General features: G+C 43.9%; 1 protein-coding gene across 11 annotated transcripts in view; it reads right to left on the bottom strand.

Moving 5' to 3' along the window:
* The window catches only part of FGD3 (FYVE, RhoGEF and PH domain containing 3), a 113851-nt gene that overhangs the window by 27510 nt on the left and 71690 nt on the right, over positions 1 to 14651 (bottom strand). For all 11 annotated transcript variants that reach the window (XM_063347865.1, XM_063347857.1, XM_063347856.1 and 8 more), the window contains exons 5-9: positions 9479 to 9568; positions 8150 to 8286; positions 6271 to 6427; positions 1828 to 1966; positions 925 to 983 (exon numbers count right to left, since the gene is read on the bottom strand). In XM_063347865.1, the coding sequence (XP_063203935.1) occupies positions 925 to 983; positions 1828 to 1966; positions 6271 to 6427; positions 8150 to 8286; positions 9479 to 9568 (582 nt within the window). The remainder of the gene's footprint in view (positions 1 to 924; positions 984 to 1827; positions 1967 to 6270; positions 6428 to 8149; positions 8287 to 9478; positions 9569 to 14651) is intronic.

The raw sequence follows: 14651 nt of genomic DNA, 5'->3' as shown, positions 1-14651 counted from the left end.
TTGGGGAGGAGTTGTTCCAGGCCCCAAACCAGGAAAATTTCCACCAAAAGATGTCCTTATCAAGAGAATACGCTAGACTCAAATAGAAATAGATGGTTTCAAAACTGGTTTTCACTGAGACATCCTGAAAATACACCGACATCAGCTGGTTACCGAGACATACTGGAAATACCCAGACATCAGCTGGTTACTTCCCCGTAGCAGTCACAGGAAGCGTGGTCTCATGGTGTCCCCGCCAGCAGGGTCTGATACGGAAGGGGATGTAAACCTTGCACCCACAAACACTCAGTCAGCGTTAAGCCTAATCAACATACAAGCTCCTGGGGCACTTGGGTACACAAAAGGGATAACATCTGTAACTACAAAGCCCATTTACTTTAATGGCAGTGTACTAGCTGTTCTGTACAAAACACGTGCTAATGTTCAAAATCTCCACCATCTCAGACTGTCCAGCTTTAGAAGTATAGCTTCCCAAAGCTACTGACACACAGTAAATGCACACTCTGTGCCTTTAAAATGATCCAAAATCAAACTGAAACAACCTCCAGTTTGATGTAGTCCTGTAGGACTAAAAAACATTGTGAAAATCTGCAAGGACACCTTATGAATGGACCTAACTGGAATACGTTCAACTTCTTTCAATGAAAAGCAAATACTGAGTTTTACGAAGACCCCCCTTTTCAAGGAGGACCACTGGGTCCTTAGAACAAGGAAAACCACATTTAGGCCCAGTAACCCGTGGTAACCACAACAGGATCATTTATGATAACGAGAACTCAGATATCCAACTAATGTTTAAAGCCTGACTCACTGTATTTAAAAATTCTCCCCAGCCTACTTTACCGAGCCTATTGCAGTGGGGGACCGTTGGTTCAACCAGGCGTTTCAGTCAGATTACAACTCCATTAGGCAATTTCTACTCACCATCTTTCGGATGGCTGCGTTTGAATGGTTTGCTGCCGTAGATATGAGCTCCAGCGATTCTGCAAATAAAGGCAGCAACAGTTACGCATTCTCTGGATTATATCCGTTGATAGCACTGTGGGGTTTGCTTTTAGCTCCCTGATTAGTGCTTTTGCTACAAAATCGCTGTTACAAAAGCAAGAACTGTATTTTTTCCTTCCATAAACTAACAGGAATGCTTATAAGCAGTTATAAACACACTCACTTCTGCATGTGCAGCTGGTCCATGAGCATCTAAATGTTTAATCTTTCTCTCCTAAAAGTCCAGGCAAGCCAAGGCTCATAGTGACAAAAAAATCCACCTTCTAGGAATCAACCTACTAAAAGTTAACTTAAGTATCACTTAAGTCTTCACAAGAACGTTTTTAAGAATGTTTTCCTAAAACCGTATGCTTACAGTAACAACCCGTTTTGGTCAACACCACAAACTCCTAGAAACCACCAGGAGTCCCTTTCTCCTGTATCTCTGTGTTAACAGAACCTAACCTGCTTTCCTAGGGAAACATATACATTAAAGGCTATTTTTATTTTCTTTCTCTGGCTATCGCAAGGATGTCCTTCTGTATTTGTCCTTGGCCATGTAATGGATTAAATAAAAATGCCAGATGTTCTACCATTACAAACTTCAATATTTTCTCATTGTTTATTTGCCAAAGCTCCCTTCATTCCTGGTGCTGCCATACCAACCCTTTTCTTCTTTACTCTAAGAGCATTCAAAATCCCTTTGTGCTACATTTGGGAATAATTTGATTAATTCAAATCTCCATTTCTACCATAGCCCCAGTTGAAAGTACTTGAACACATAAAGAAAAAACTCTCCAAGATTTTATTATGCTCATTAGACAGTGAGGAGTTTCCATGTACTTTCAGCATCTTTCCTGTCTGGAGACTCTTCTGGAAGTTTCTTTAAATAGTCCTTTAGGAGAAGCTCATAACGAGGAATCCTTTGCACTGGTTCAAGCATGTGATGCTGTAATGTCAGGTTTCCACACACCTCCTGTTTCTGTAATGGAGAGAAAACAAGCACAGAAGGGTTTGGTTTTGTCCTGCCTTTAGTGTTAAACAGCAATGAAAAATGACCTTTCACATACAGTTAGAGGAGTGTAAAACATCATCTCAAGCTATCATAGAATCACAGGCTCATTTGGGTTGGAAAAGACCCTTAAGATCATCAAGTACAACCATAAATCTAACACTACACAGTCCGCCACTAAACCATGTCCCCCAGCACCACATCTACGCGTCTTCTAAACACCTCCAGGGATGGTGCCTCAACCACCTCCCTGGGCAGCCTGTTCCAAAGCTTGACAACCCTTTCAGTGAAAATATTTTTCCTAATATCCATCCTAAACCTCCCCTTGCGCAACGTGAGGCCGTTTCCTCTTGTCCCATCGCCTGTTCCTTGGGAGAAGAGACCGACCCCCCCTGGCTACCCCCTCCTTTCAGGGGGTTGTAGAGAGCGAGAAGGTCTCCCCTCGGCCTCCTTTTCTCCAGGCTGAACACCCCCAGCTCCCTCAGCCGCTCCTCACAGGACTTGTGCTCCAGACCCCTCACCGGCTCCGTTGTCCTTCTCTGGACACGCTCCAGCACCTCAGCGTCTTCCCTGTGGTGAGGGGCCCAAAACAGGACACAGCCCTCGAGGTGGGGCCTCACCAGTGCCCAGCACAGGGGGACCATCACTTCCCTAATCCTACTGGCCACACTGTTCCTGACACAGGCCAGGATGCTGCTGGCCTTCTTGGCCACCTGGCACACTGCTGGCTCATATTCAACTGCCATGGACCAACACTCCCAGGGCCTTTTCGGTCTGCACCTCTCCAGCCACTCTGCCCCAAGCCTGTAATGCTGCATGGGGTTCTTGTGACCCACGTGCAGGACCCGGCACTTGGCCTTGCTGAACCTCACACCATTGGCCTCGGCCCACCCATCCAGCCTGTGCAGATCCCTCTGTAGAGCCTTCCGACCCTCCAGCAGATATCAGAGCTGACAGGTTTCACCTTTGTCCCACGTCTGGCATTTTCTGCAGATACGCAGGAATCCTTTAGATTTCGCGTGTTTCTTCACAGGCTCAAAAGAGCTCTTCCCATCCATAGCCCTCTGCAGTGCTTTTCCCCCCAAAGACTACATAAAATTCGAAACCCCACAGGGACATATTGCTTCCTAGAGCTTACTGTACAAGCAGCATATACACTGTTCCCACACCACCTCTGAAGAAGGAGCTGCCTCAAATTCTCTTTTTTTTTTTTTTTTCCACTTGAACAAGAAGGGGGGTAGGTTTGAGACTGATTACACTAAATTTTACCCAATAATGCACCGATCTCTGCTTGCAATGGTACTGAGTGTTGTGATGTACTTATTTTCAAAGGATCCCTACGAAGTGAAGGGATATTTCTATTTAAAAGAGGGGAAGAGAAATGAGAAACACAGTAAGAACAAGTAAGTTGTTTTAAAGTGCACAGGAAGTTTCTGTTAGCGATGTAATCTGACTCCCGAATCCCACACCAGAATGTTAACCACATACATACACACACGCGCTCTTCTCCATAGCATTGTTTTTACGTCAGCTCGCTAATGCTGCGTCTTGGCCTGTGTAAGCAACCCCTCAACAACCACATTAATTTCAGTATGCTTTTCTCAGAGAAAGGCTTTTGTTTCATGTATTTGCCATATTACAGCCCACACTGCTGACTCGCACGATTCTCCAAGCAAAGCCTGGAGATAATGAGATGAATGTCCGATAGAAAAATATTCGCTGTCCTTCCAGAAATTCAAAATTTGCTTTTAAAAATATCTTGTCATGCTGTAGCAGAGTGAGCAGTTATTTCTGTTTATAGGAGATGAAGTGAATTTATTAGGTCTCAGAGTTTTATAGCACCACGTTTCCCAGAAAATACAACTGGGGTGGAAAGAATCAGAGATTCCGGGAAGAACTAAAAAGGACACAAAACTGCACTACTGCGTATTAGCACTCGGTTTATATTTCCAAATCCAGTTACTATAACCTTCTCCTTTGTCTTTTTATTCCTGCAATAGGATGAACCCTAACACTGAACAGCAACAGGGAAGCAGAGAAGGAAGTCACCTCAAGGCTCACATCAGCTGTATTCATGTGCCAAGTGTATCCTCTCTAAGAAGTCAGCAGTGACAAAATAAGTTATTCCCAAGGAAAAGCTTAATGCTATGCAATTTTTAAAAGTCTATAGAGAGAGTTTACACTGCAATTCAAATGACTTTACTAGAGGAAGGATAGATGTTTATTCTGTGTTTCATTCATGCAACAATCCAAAACACAGAAATCACAGAATCCCAGACTGGTAGGGTTGGAAGGGACCTCTGGGGATCATCCCGTCCAACCCCCTGCCAGAGCAGGGTCACCCACAGCAGGTGGCACAGGAACGTGTCCAGGCGGGGTTGGGATGTCTCCAGAGACGGAGACTCCAGCACCTCTCTGGGCAGCCTGTGCCAGGGCTCTGCCACCCTCACAGCAAAGAAGTTCCTCCTCAGGTTTAGGTGGAACTTCTCATGCTCAGGATTGTGCCTGTTTCCTCTTGTCCTGTCAGTGGGACATACATATTTAAAAGTACTTAAGGGATGGCATAAGGAGAAAGGCGACAGAAGAAAAGTCCTAATGAACTCAACAGTTAACAAGTTTTGGCCCCAGTAGGTAGATGTGAACCAAACAGAAAGTATGTCTATCTTCAATGTCAGATAAAGTAAACTTGATAAGTCACAAACATTCACTTTTAAGTACCATGTGATCTTTGTTTTCTGTTTTCCCTAGTTTAGCATAATTAATAATTGTTAATGCCTTCAGCTGCATAACTATTCCATGAACAGCTTAGGTGGACAGTGCGTTACTGCAGGATCACAACAGATTTCAACTGGTATTTTGAAAAGTGACCGTGGGTTTTGGTAGCACTCAGATAGGTCAGATGAGTGCACTAAGTGTTCTGGGTCCAGCCTTTGCCTCCTGCAGGTACAGTCACTGACAGAAGCAAAAGGTGCTGTGATGTTGCTGCTAAAATAACCCGCAGTGAAATACTGCCATCAGTAGGCTTCAGAATCGCATCTCCTATATGCAGTGCCTGTGTTCTTCCTACCTGTCAAAGTTTTGCTCAAGCAACAGCAGAAATACTCATGGTCTCGGACAGCTGCAGACCAGTTTTGCAGACTGACAGCTAGCACAACTCATTTGTGTTTGTAGCTTGGTGGTGAGAAGAGACAGATGAGTTTTAGGGTGGGCAGATGTCTGCGCTGTAGGGAAAACAGTCACTAACTGATTTTCACTTCAGAAAGCCACGTCAGTGGCTTGGCACAAACTGAAGACAGCAGAACGCCCGTGTGCTTTTTTTCAGTGCTTGCTGCACAGAGCCTCGGTGGGAGCAGGCCGGGTTCAGGCAGAAGGTGGTTAAGACAAGGCCACATGGAGCGAGAGCCTGGTAGGAGAGGACCTTCCCCAGTTCCTGCTCCTCCAAGCTTCTGCCTGAGTCTCACCGGCAGCCCCGACCCTCCATGCAGGGCCTCTCCTCTCCCCCTCTCCCAGCCTGCTGGGGGATTACTTGATTCCCGACAGCTGGCCCGGCCACAATCCTCCCATTTAGGGCAGGCAGCTGTGCTCCCTCCTCAGCTTAACCCGCTCCCTGCCAGCCCTCCCCGCCCCGGGGACGGGGCCTGTGTCCAGGCCCGGCAGAGGCCTGCTGCATCCCCTCAGCTGGCCTAGGGCCTGAGGGGGAGAGAGGGGTTTTACGGATACGCCGGCATAAACAGAGTTCTTCCCCCCCCCCGTCCCCGCACAGCTTTTTGTATAATTAAGAGAAAACACATGAAAATCCAGGCTAAGCATCCTCCCGTGGAGCCGCGATCCCCGAGAGCCGTGCGCCACTTTGTGAGCCTCGGAAAAATGAGACCAAGAGCAGACGCTGCCAGTGATAGCCGAAACTCAAACACACCCAGCTCAGATGGAAAAATGTATTTATTAAAAAGCAAATTAGTAAATTGGGAAGATAAATCGAAAGGAGTTTATAAATGGACATGTTTGCAGTCTGAATTGCCGGACCAACGGCAAAGTTTCGTTCTGCACTTCTGCTACTCCTCTTAAATACGTGAGTGGAGAAAAAGCTATCTATGTGAAAAATCTGTGTCACAAAGCAAAAGAGAAGAAAGGACGGCCGCTAAAATTGTGTATTTTTACTATTACAGCAGTATTGTCTTGTAGCTAAACACTGTGTTTCGTGCACTGGAAAAAAAAATAAACTCACACAAATAAATTATGATCTCCAAGCCATATTATGCCAATTAAGAACTTACCTGTATGTTCTGAACAACGTCTTTGAATGGAGAGGACCTCTGCATACATGTGTTCACCATGTCCATTGCCCTGTCAAAGTTCTTTACGTATTCTCCATACATCTTCAGAAAAGGAGCCAGTTTCTGTAGGATATCTCCTAGTCGTGGGTTGACATTCCTATAGGAAAGAGACAGCTAAGTACTGAAGTCTCTGGAAATCAATACTGTCTTCAGAGAGAAAACACAACTGGAAGACTTTCACAGTTGTCTCCCGCATGCACAAGCACTTACACACATGTGCAATGAAGATATTTCAAGCTAAGTTTAGTTTAAAGTAATCTATATGGTACCCTAGATGAAACCTTAAACACTCATCCAGATGTACAAAGGATGGTATTTCTGCCCCCACCGTCACTCTTAAGTGCAGATCAGAATCAAACTGACTATGCGTCGTTAAAGAAACATCTATCTCTGCTGTCCAGCACAAAATGTTGTGGGAAACTTTTACTTTTTAAAAATAATCTTTTCTACCATAGCCCAACATGTGAAGAGGTTTTAATGCAAAGAGATGGCTCGGTTCAGCTGGGTGGTCCCGCGGGGGCCAGACATATGTTCACCAAGAGCCCCCCTCGGGCTGGGAGCAGCAGCAGCAACACATCTTTGTCTCCTCCAAATTTACGGCCAGGCAGAGCGCCAGCCGTTTTACCCCCAGCTTTTCTCTCCCGCTGAACTCGTGACTTTGCAGGCTGACCACAGTAGACCCCCTTTAGCCACTTAACGAGCTTCTGCCTTTTTCTGACTTCCCAACTCTCCAGTTTTCCTCCCCTTTTTATAATAGCTGTCCCTGTAAACGCGAGTCAGGTGCAAAGGTGCTGACACTCATTTATTCCTTCTGGTTATTGATGAACTATGTGAAGACTGGAATCAGCCAAGGCTGATGTGAACTCTGGTCTTGTCTTCATCATTGAGGGTGCTTGGAAAGGTGCCACGTGAGCAGTACCTGCACTGCAGGACACTCTTGGCAGCCAGTGTGTCATTTCAAATCCAGTTTCCTAGAGCTGCCTTACCATTAACGCTTCTCGCTAGTGCTGCATTTCTGCATCATCTGCAACCGACTACAGTCGCAATTGGTATTTGGCCATTGATACTCACTGAAAAAAACAACCAACCCATGTAGATTTTCTTAAAGAAACTACATATACACTGCAACCAATAATACTGATTATGTCCTAGAACAGAAGGCCAACAAATTCTGGAGTAAAAACTTGTGCAACGCTGTGGTGCTCAACAACAGAAGCAGCTGCATAACAGACATAAGCAGATTTAGAGATATGAAGTCATCTATCTCATCTGTCCAGATTTCCCATTGGTTTGCTGTTATAATGCTAATTTTAACATTCAATTAAATTTTATATAACTATAACAAAATTCATCAAAGCAAATCGGAAACGGATGTTTCTCATGAAGTCTCCAACATGGCATGCAAAGTCTAGACTGTGACATGACGGTGCGTTTTCCTTCTTAAAGAAGTAATTGCGCTTCTTTTAATACACCGCAGTGGGGCCAAAATACTTCACAAATGGGGCCAAAATAAGCAATTTTCTTCCTTCCTAGTACTGCAATTTCATAGTACAATAATAAGAGACTGGAAATACAGTAAGGAAAACAACTCGGGCAATACTTTGGGCTGAAAAAATTCTCACAATATACTCCAGAAATTCTGAGTACTCAGGTCCATTCCTGTATTCAAAAATGCATAAGAGACTCCATACTAATGCATTAAATAACAAGCAAACTACTGTATTAAACAATTAAAATCTTTGGAATTAGACCAGGCCTTACGGTTGCCACAGTTTCTTGAAAACATATTTTTGAAATAATTGTAATGACAGTTACCCACCATTCCTGTGTAATTCTTGTTTTGAGCTCAGGAAGAAGAAATTGTCCGTGGAAACAATAGATGGAAGAAATATTTGAAAAGATGCCCGTTATCACGTCAGATGAGATACCCGCTTCTGACAACTTAGTGCAAAAAACCTGCATGAGACAACAAGACAGGACCACCATCCATTTACAAAAAGCAATCCTAGGCACACGGGTTGGAGATTGCCATATTAGAAAGCTGAGTGCTTCAGAACACAGCTACAGTTTTTGACTGCTGGTAGTCACTCCTTGGGGTCTTTTGGGAGGTTCACAAAACATAAGCCCACTGTCAATTAGGGTTAGATTTATGACTGTGGGCCACAGAGGTAAATTACAAAAATCTGAGGGGTGAGCTGAAAAAGATTGAAACTATTGAGAAGATCAGGGAACTCGTATTCGGGAGCGCAAGTTGCACAGAACAAGCAGTCCCTGAACAGCACTTACTCCTATTTACGTGAAGCAAAACAAACCATATCATTATTTTGTTTCTCTGTGGGAAAAATTACACTGTACTGAACAAAAGGGAAAGACACTCCCTAGATTTCTAAGGTCCTGAAACAGTCTCTGCTCATCCAAAGCAAACACTGGAAAGTCTTCCATAGAGGTCCTAGAGCGGAGGGTAGAGGGCTCTGCAAGTTACAGCTTCTACCAAGTTTCCTGGCAAGGTGACAATTTTATTTTCTTTTTCTTCCTAATTTTTAAAAACCCTTCATTAACAACATGACTCATCCTCATTTTTACTTCTCTCCTGCACATTCGTGTATTTTTTCTTTGAGATAATTATAGAAATGCCCAAACCGTGCAGATATATACGCAGAAGAAAAGTTCAGACTCATCACACCAGTTTTACCCTATCCCCACGTGTAAACATGATGGACACCAATTACGAAACACAGTGGGTAAAAAAAAAAAAAAAAAAAAAAAATTGCTGTGAGGATGAGGCTGACCCATGTGGCCTGATTTTAGTAAAACTCAAACCTCTCGCACATTACAGAGCAGTCACGGATTTCATCATTTCCCAGTGCCTTCAGCGTTCCCCGTGATTTCCTCTCCACGTACGCTCAGGGAGGAACCGAATGCTGATGGTGTCTGTATCCTGGGCTGCTGCTTTGCCATTCCTCTTTCTGACATCCTAATCCTCATCTCAGGCAACCCACTTGCCAAAAGCCTACCTCTGGGATGCACGGCACGCAGCCTGGCAAGCAAACTCCATTTTCACGCTATCGGGCTATAGGTTAGGGGATGAACAGGAGACACCATTGCTGCTCACGGGAAAGAAAGCAGAGTTTATTCAAAATGTCATTACCTGGTCCAACAGATGGAGTCTTTTAACATACGCTTCTTCTGTATGGAGCAGTTCATTTGCGATGTTGAATAGCTTTTGGGGCTCTGTACACTGAAAAATAAGTTACACACATAACACAATCCATCTGCACTTACAAACCCAAGTTTCACCAACTGTTCTTTTTTCCATTTTCTCGGTGGGCCCAACTCCCTGCCAGTAGAGAAGCCTGAAGTGAAGGAGGTTAACACATTTCAGAACCTGCTCCGCGTCCCTCACCAAAGGATCAGTCTGCTCCATAGATATTTTTAAAGCTATTTGCTGAAAGAGCAATTACTAATGCAGTCAATGGCCAGGACGTCACTTTAGTTCATTATGTTTTTCTATAAAGAACCAGAAACATCCTCCCAACCTGCAAATACGTCTAGCCTATTTGGTAACTAAGGCACTAAACTATAAATCAACTGTTCTCCTTTTTGGATTCAGGTCCTGTGACTAAAAAGAAAACTAGAAACCAGACCTGTTTGGCCACAGATTTCTCTCCCTGGCCGGTGCAGCACTAGTCTCTATGGCATATTCCTAAGATTTCTGTGCAGCTTTGAACACCAGCCAATCCCCTGGAAAGAATTTCCAGCAATGTAACTCAGGTCATTCAGTGAAGTCTTTCATTAAGCTCATTTAAAAAAATAGTATCAGAAAGGACTAATTAAAAAACTTGAACGCAGTTACGAAGCACCGACTTCATTCACAGCTTAGCCAAAAGCTACGCAGGCTCTTTGCTCTCTAAGTACTTAAAAATATGTGAATGATTAGGTTACAGGCTTTAGCTTTCTGACAAACTCTAGGTATCTTTTTAAGGGTCTAGACTTGAAACGCCATGCTTACGCAGAACCAAAGCAAAACTAGGGTCCAGAACTGAGGGCTGGCTGGTTCGTGTTCAGGAACACAAACATCCAAAAGGGGCCGCAAGGATGATCAAATGTAGGGAAAATTTACCAGGATGGATCTGGAAGAACAGGACAACTGTGATGAAGACAAGAGAGAGGTACAAACGATTAACGGAACAGAGAGCACCAACTGGGTGCAATTTCCCCGTCTTTCTTCCATGGGAAAACTAAAGAGCATCGAATAAAATTATGGAGGTGCTGCTTCAAGACCAAGAGCTGTGTCCTCGAGCAACATGTCACTGCAGAGGGTAAACCTTCATGCAGGTTCACAAAAGGACTGGACAAATCCATGGAGTAAAAGTCCAGCTGAATTCTATTAAACACAGAGGGCTGTTTCCAGCTCAGGAAGCACCTGGGCCCCTTACCAGCGACACCAACGTCTATCCCAAATCTCTGTGCACTTGCTACAATTTCTGGCAGGCATTTCTAGACATAACCCTGGCTGGCCACCATCAGATTGTTAGAAAACAACAATTAAATGCTCTCTTTAAGCTTCTTGGACTTGTCCTTGTTTTGTTTCTAAACAAAGCTGGCGAGAAAAATTTAAATAAACCCTCCCCACATTTAGGCAAACTGCAGTACAACCAGAAGACCTCGAAGATCTTTCAAAGCTAGCCGTGAATTCAAACAAACCAGACCCGCAGTTATCCTACACAAAATGAGGTACCACTTAGCATGAAGTACCCACACTTCTGGGATATAAGTATTAATTGAAGGAAGGCGGATAGCTTTTCTGATTTGAAACAGCACTGCTCTTCCCTTAAAGCAATCCCTCTCTTTCTAGGCACAACCCTGGAGACAGGCAACCACGCCACGGATAAAACTTTAACCCGTACTCTGCCTACCTGCTACTCAAAATTATTTCAAGCAAACTCAAAAACTCTTTTAAGCTATTCTAACACGCTACGCGACATCCTGTTTCATTCATTCATGTGATATATATTAATATTTAGGGGGAAAGAAAAAAAAATAAATCACAGCGCAACAAAGCTTTGAACTTGTTACAAGCAAACGCAGCATACTGCAGCTTATAATGAAGTTCATTGCTGGCCGCCCAAATTCCCAGTAACTGCGAGGGTCTCTCGTTGAGAACGGATTTATTTGCCGGTTTTGCTGGATGCAGAAGAGCGCCGGAACGAAAGGCACTGACGTAATCAGGCCGGCATGCCAGCCACCATGAGCATCCTTTGATTTGTTTGAATTCAGAATTTGAAAAATAATTATTTCCAACCAGATACATTTTTTTCTCAGAAGTAAATCTTTACATAGCACAGGCACTTTTTAACCTTCTGACCTTCACCATCTGCAACTCAGTTTATATTTCACAAAAACTTGCTGACATCTGCTTAAATACCAAACAACGGCTGAACAGACTCTCAGCTTGAGCTCGGTTTTAAAGCGCGACTCTATCTTCATTTGCTGTCTCTGCTAGCAGCAGAGATACGCATGTTTTTCGGACTAATTTGCAACACATTTGCCTTTCAATGGGCATAATGTTTTAAATGAAACAGTAGATTAATTAAATGTGAGGCGGTCCTATTCTTTTAACCTTATTTTTGTGCCACGGCAGGACAGCTTTAACAGAGCCTGAGCCGCAATTCAGTTCACTATGAACGAGATATTTCATGGTCTATGTTTCTAAAGGAAAAGTAAAACAAATTTGCAGACTCAAATGTGGACTATATTCCTTCACGTAACAGTCTCATTTAAGTCTTTAAGCCACACCAGTGAAGCATATTTAACTTTACTGATGAAGCCCTGGAAAAACAATGTTCCGTTCATGAAGCACATAAATGACATAGAAATGTAAAATATTTGTACTCTTCCACCCTGTGCAGATTTTAGGCTGTGCCGGTCTTGTAAATGTATTTCCCTCCTGCTTTGCCCAACGCACTTGCTGGGTGACTGCTCGGCATGGCCACGGCAGGTGAGGACTGTCCTCCCCGGCCACACGTGACAGCCGGACATCTACCGCAGAGTCCTGTTAAAGCAGTTTAGCTGGCGGGGTGACAAGGAAGATGAGAAAAGGGAAGCAGTAGGTGTTGACTTCACGACACAGGAAGCTCACTCCAGCGCTCGAAGCAGCAGGCGCGCGATGCTCTTTCACTTCTTTGCGGAAGGTTCAAAAATTCATTTCCAGCTGTAGCCGTCCATAAAACTTTTTAAACAAAAAGGAAACGCCAGCCTGAGAACAAACAGAACCAGCTTCTCATAAAGGTCAGATTCACATCTGCGGTGGGAATACGTTCGCACCTGAAACACCCCAGTCCCAGATATGAACTGGGAACTGGCACACGCTGAGCAGATTTGGGCATGTAAGTGGCCACAAGTGCATCAGTGCTTCCTGCGAGCCCACTCACCGAGCCGGCTGGGCACCGGCCCAGCACACCTGGGCCATGGATTCATGCACGTAAAGACTGACCCGGCCATCGGGAAAAGCACATTTGAAATAAAAATCTCAAGTAAAAAACAAAGGCTTGATGGGAGAAAACTTGCAGCAACCATTTTTCATACAACTGGTTGTGCACAACCATATTCAGTTAGCATCTCTATCACAAGAGGCTTTCGGTGAATTTTGCACGAAAGCTGCTGGGTTACAGCTTAGGTTAAAATCATACACAGTTATTATGCTTTAAAACCCCACCAGTCACCCCTACAAAGAATGCAGAAAGTCCCAGAAAGATTACAGACAACTTCCTACTCAAAAATGCTGAAAACAATATGGAAAAGTTATCCTCTGCTTAGCTGTCGTCTTTGTTGTATTGAGATCTCATTTTCCCTAGGGTATTTTTTTTAAAAAAAAAAAAAAAAAAAAAAAAAAAAAAAAAAAAAGACGATGAGAACATTTCTCATTTTTCTTAACCAGCATTATGACTAAACCATTGACCTATGCAAATTTTTTTTCGGAATTACACGGAGATAATCTTACCCAAAGGTCTGACTTGCAGGACTGCAGGCCAAATCCTCCAACACAAACTGTACAATGAAAGCCGAAGTGAAATTCCAGCTACATACAGGCAGAATGGAAGTGTGTGTCAGGGACTGTATAAGGCCCACGTGGGACTTCGTTATTACTATTTTACCCAGCAGGAAGGAGGACAGATGGAGAAAGGCATTTTTTGGTGATTACTAATGAGAACATATTACTCTTAGTGAAAAATATCTCAACAAAAAGATATGAGGAAGCGTTAGCCATCTCAGAAGCATTACTCCATTGCTCCCAGGCAGTCATCAAAAGCCCTGGGTATATGACTACAGCGCATGACAGCCCCTCAGTCTCACTTCTCTGTCATTTCTTTTTTTTTTTGTAACCATCAAGGCTAACATGCCTCAGTTCTTGGAGCTCCTGACATTTTCTGAGACATTATAAAAACTAATAAGCTCCCCTTGCTCATTCTCATTTTGATAACAGGTGACTGGAAATCCCAGCAAGTCACTCCTGAGATTTTAAAACATATTGCAATAATTGTGTGCTAATAGTGAGACCCGTTAGACTGCGCTGCAGACTCCCAAAGGAAGCCACATCACACTGCAGAGGTAAAACTAGACTAAATAAAACAATACGAGTCATATATCAGGCGATGTTACTTCACTAGCTCTGGGATGTGTGAAAGCCTGGGTGGTGGACGGAGAGATATCTGAAGTAGAAAATTAGAGAAGAACAAAGCAAATCTGATTTTTTTTTTCCTACTTATGTTTATTCATGAGCTTCACTTAACTTGATATCCTAGGAGTTACCGAGCCATCGTTAAATCATTCCGCAGCTGTACTTCTTATGCATCCTCCTCCAACTATAACAAACCTTTCTGGAAACTTTCATATTTAATGAGAGTGCTGGTTACCTCCGTCGTGCAGCTGCAAGGCCTGGTCCTAGGGATAGGAAGGGGGAAGCAGGAAAAAGACGCTGGATCCCGAGACAAAGCTTTCTGGAGGAGCTGGGGTCTCCCCAGCTCTCATGCCAGCAGCCGCTGCCGACTGAACTCTTCCCCTCTTCCCTCCAGCGGGGCAGGTACCTTGTTTTCTAGAAAATTACCAGTTTTGTCAAGGGTGGCGTGAGCTTCCAGCCTAAGAATAACCACTGAACAAGTCAACTTTGAACTCCGCTGGCTCTCCTCACTGGAAGCCATGGCCCTTTAACCTAACCCTTAGTCCAAAATGCCCCAAATCTGCAACACAATCAAAGCAGAGAGAGCAGGAGGACGATGCCATGCCTGACACACAAACTGGCTTCACACACGTGTCCCCAGAAG

Source organism: Chroicocephalus ridibundus, chromosome 10, assembly GCF_963924245.1.
Source record: "Chroicocephalus ridibundus chromosome 10, bChrRid1.1, whole genome shotgun sequence".
NCBI classification, from domain to species: Eukaryota; Metazoa; Chordata; class Aves; order Charadriiformes; family Laridae; genus Chroicocephalus; species Chroicocephalus ridibundus.
This window is presented reverse-complemented; position numbering and strand designations above follow the sequence as displayed.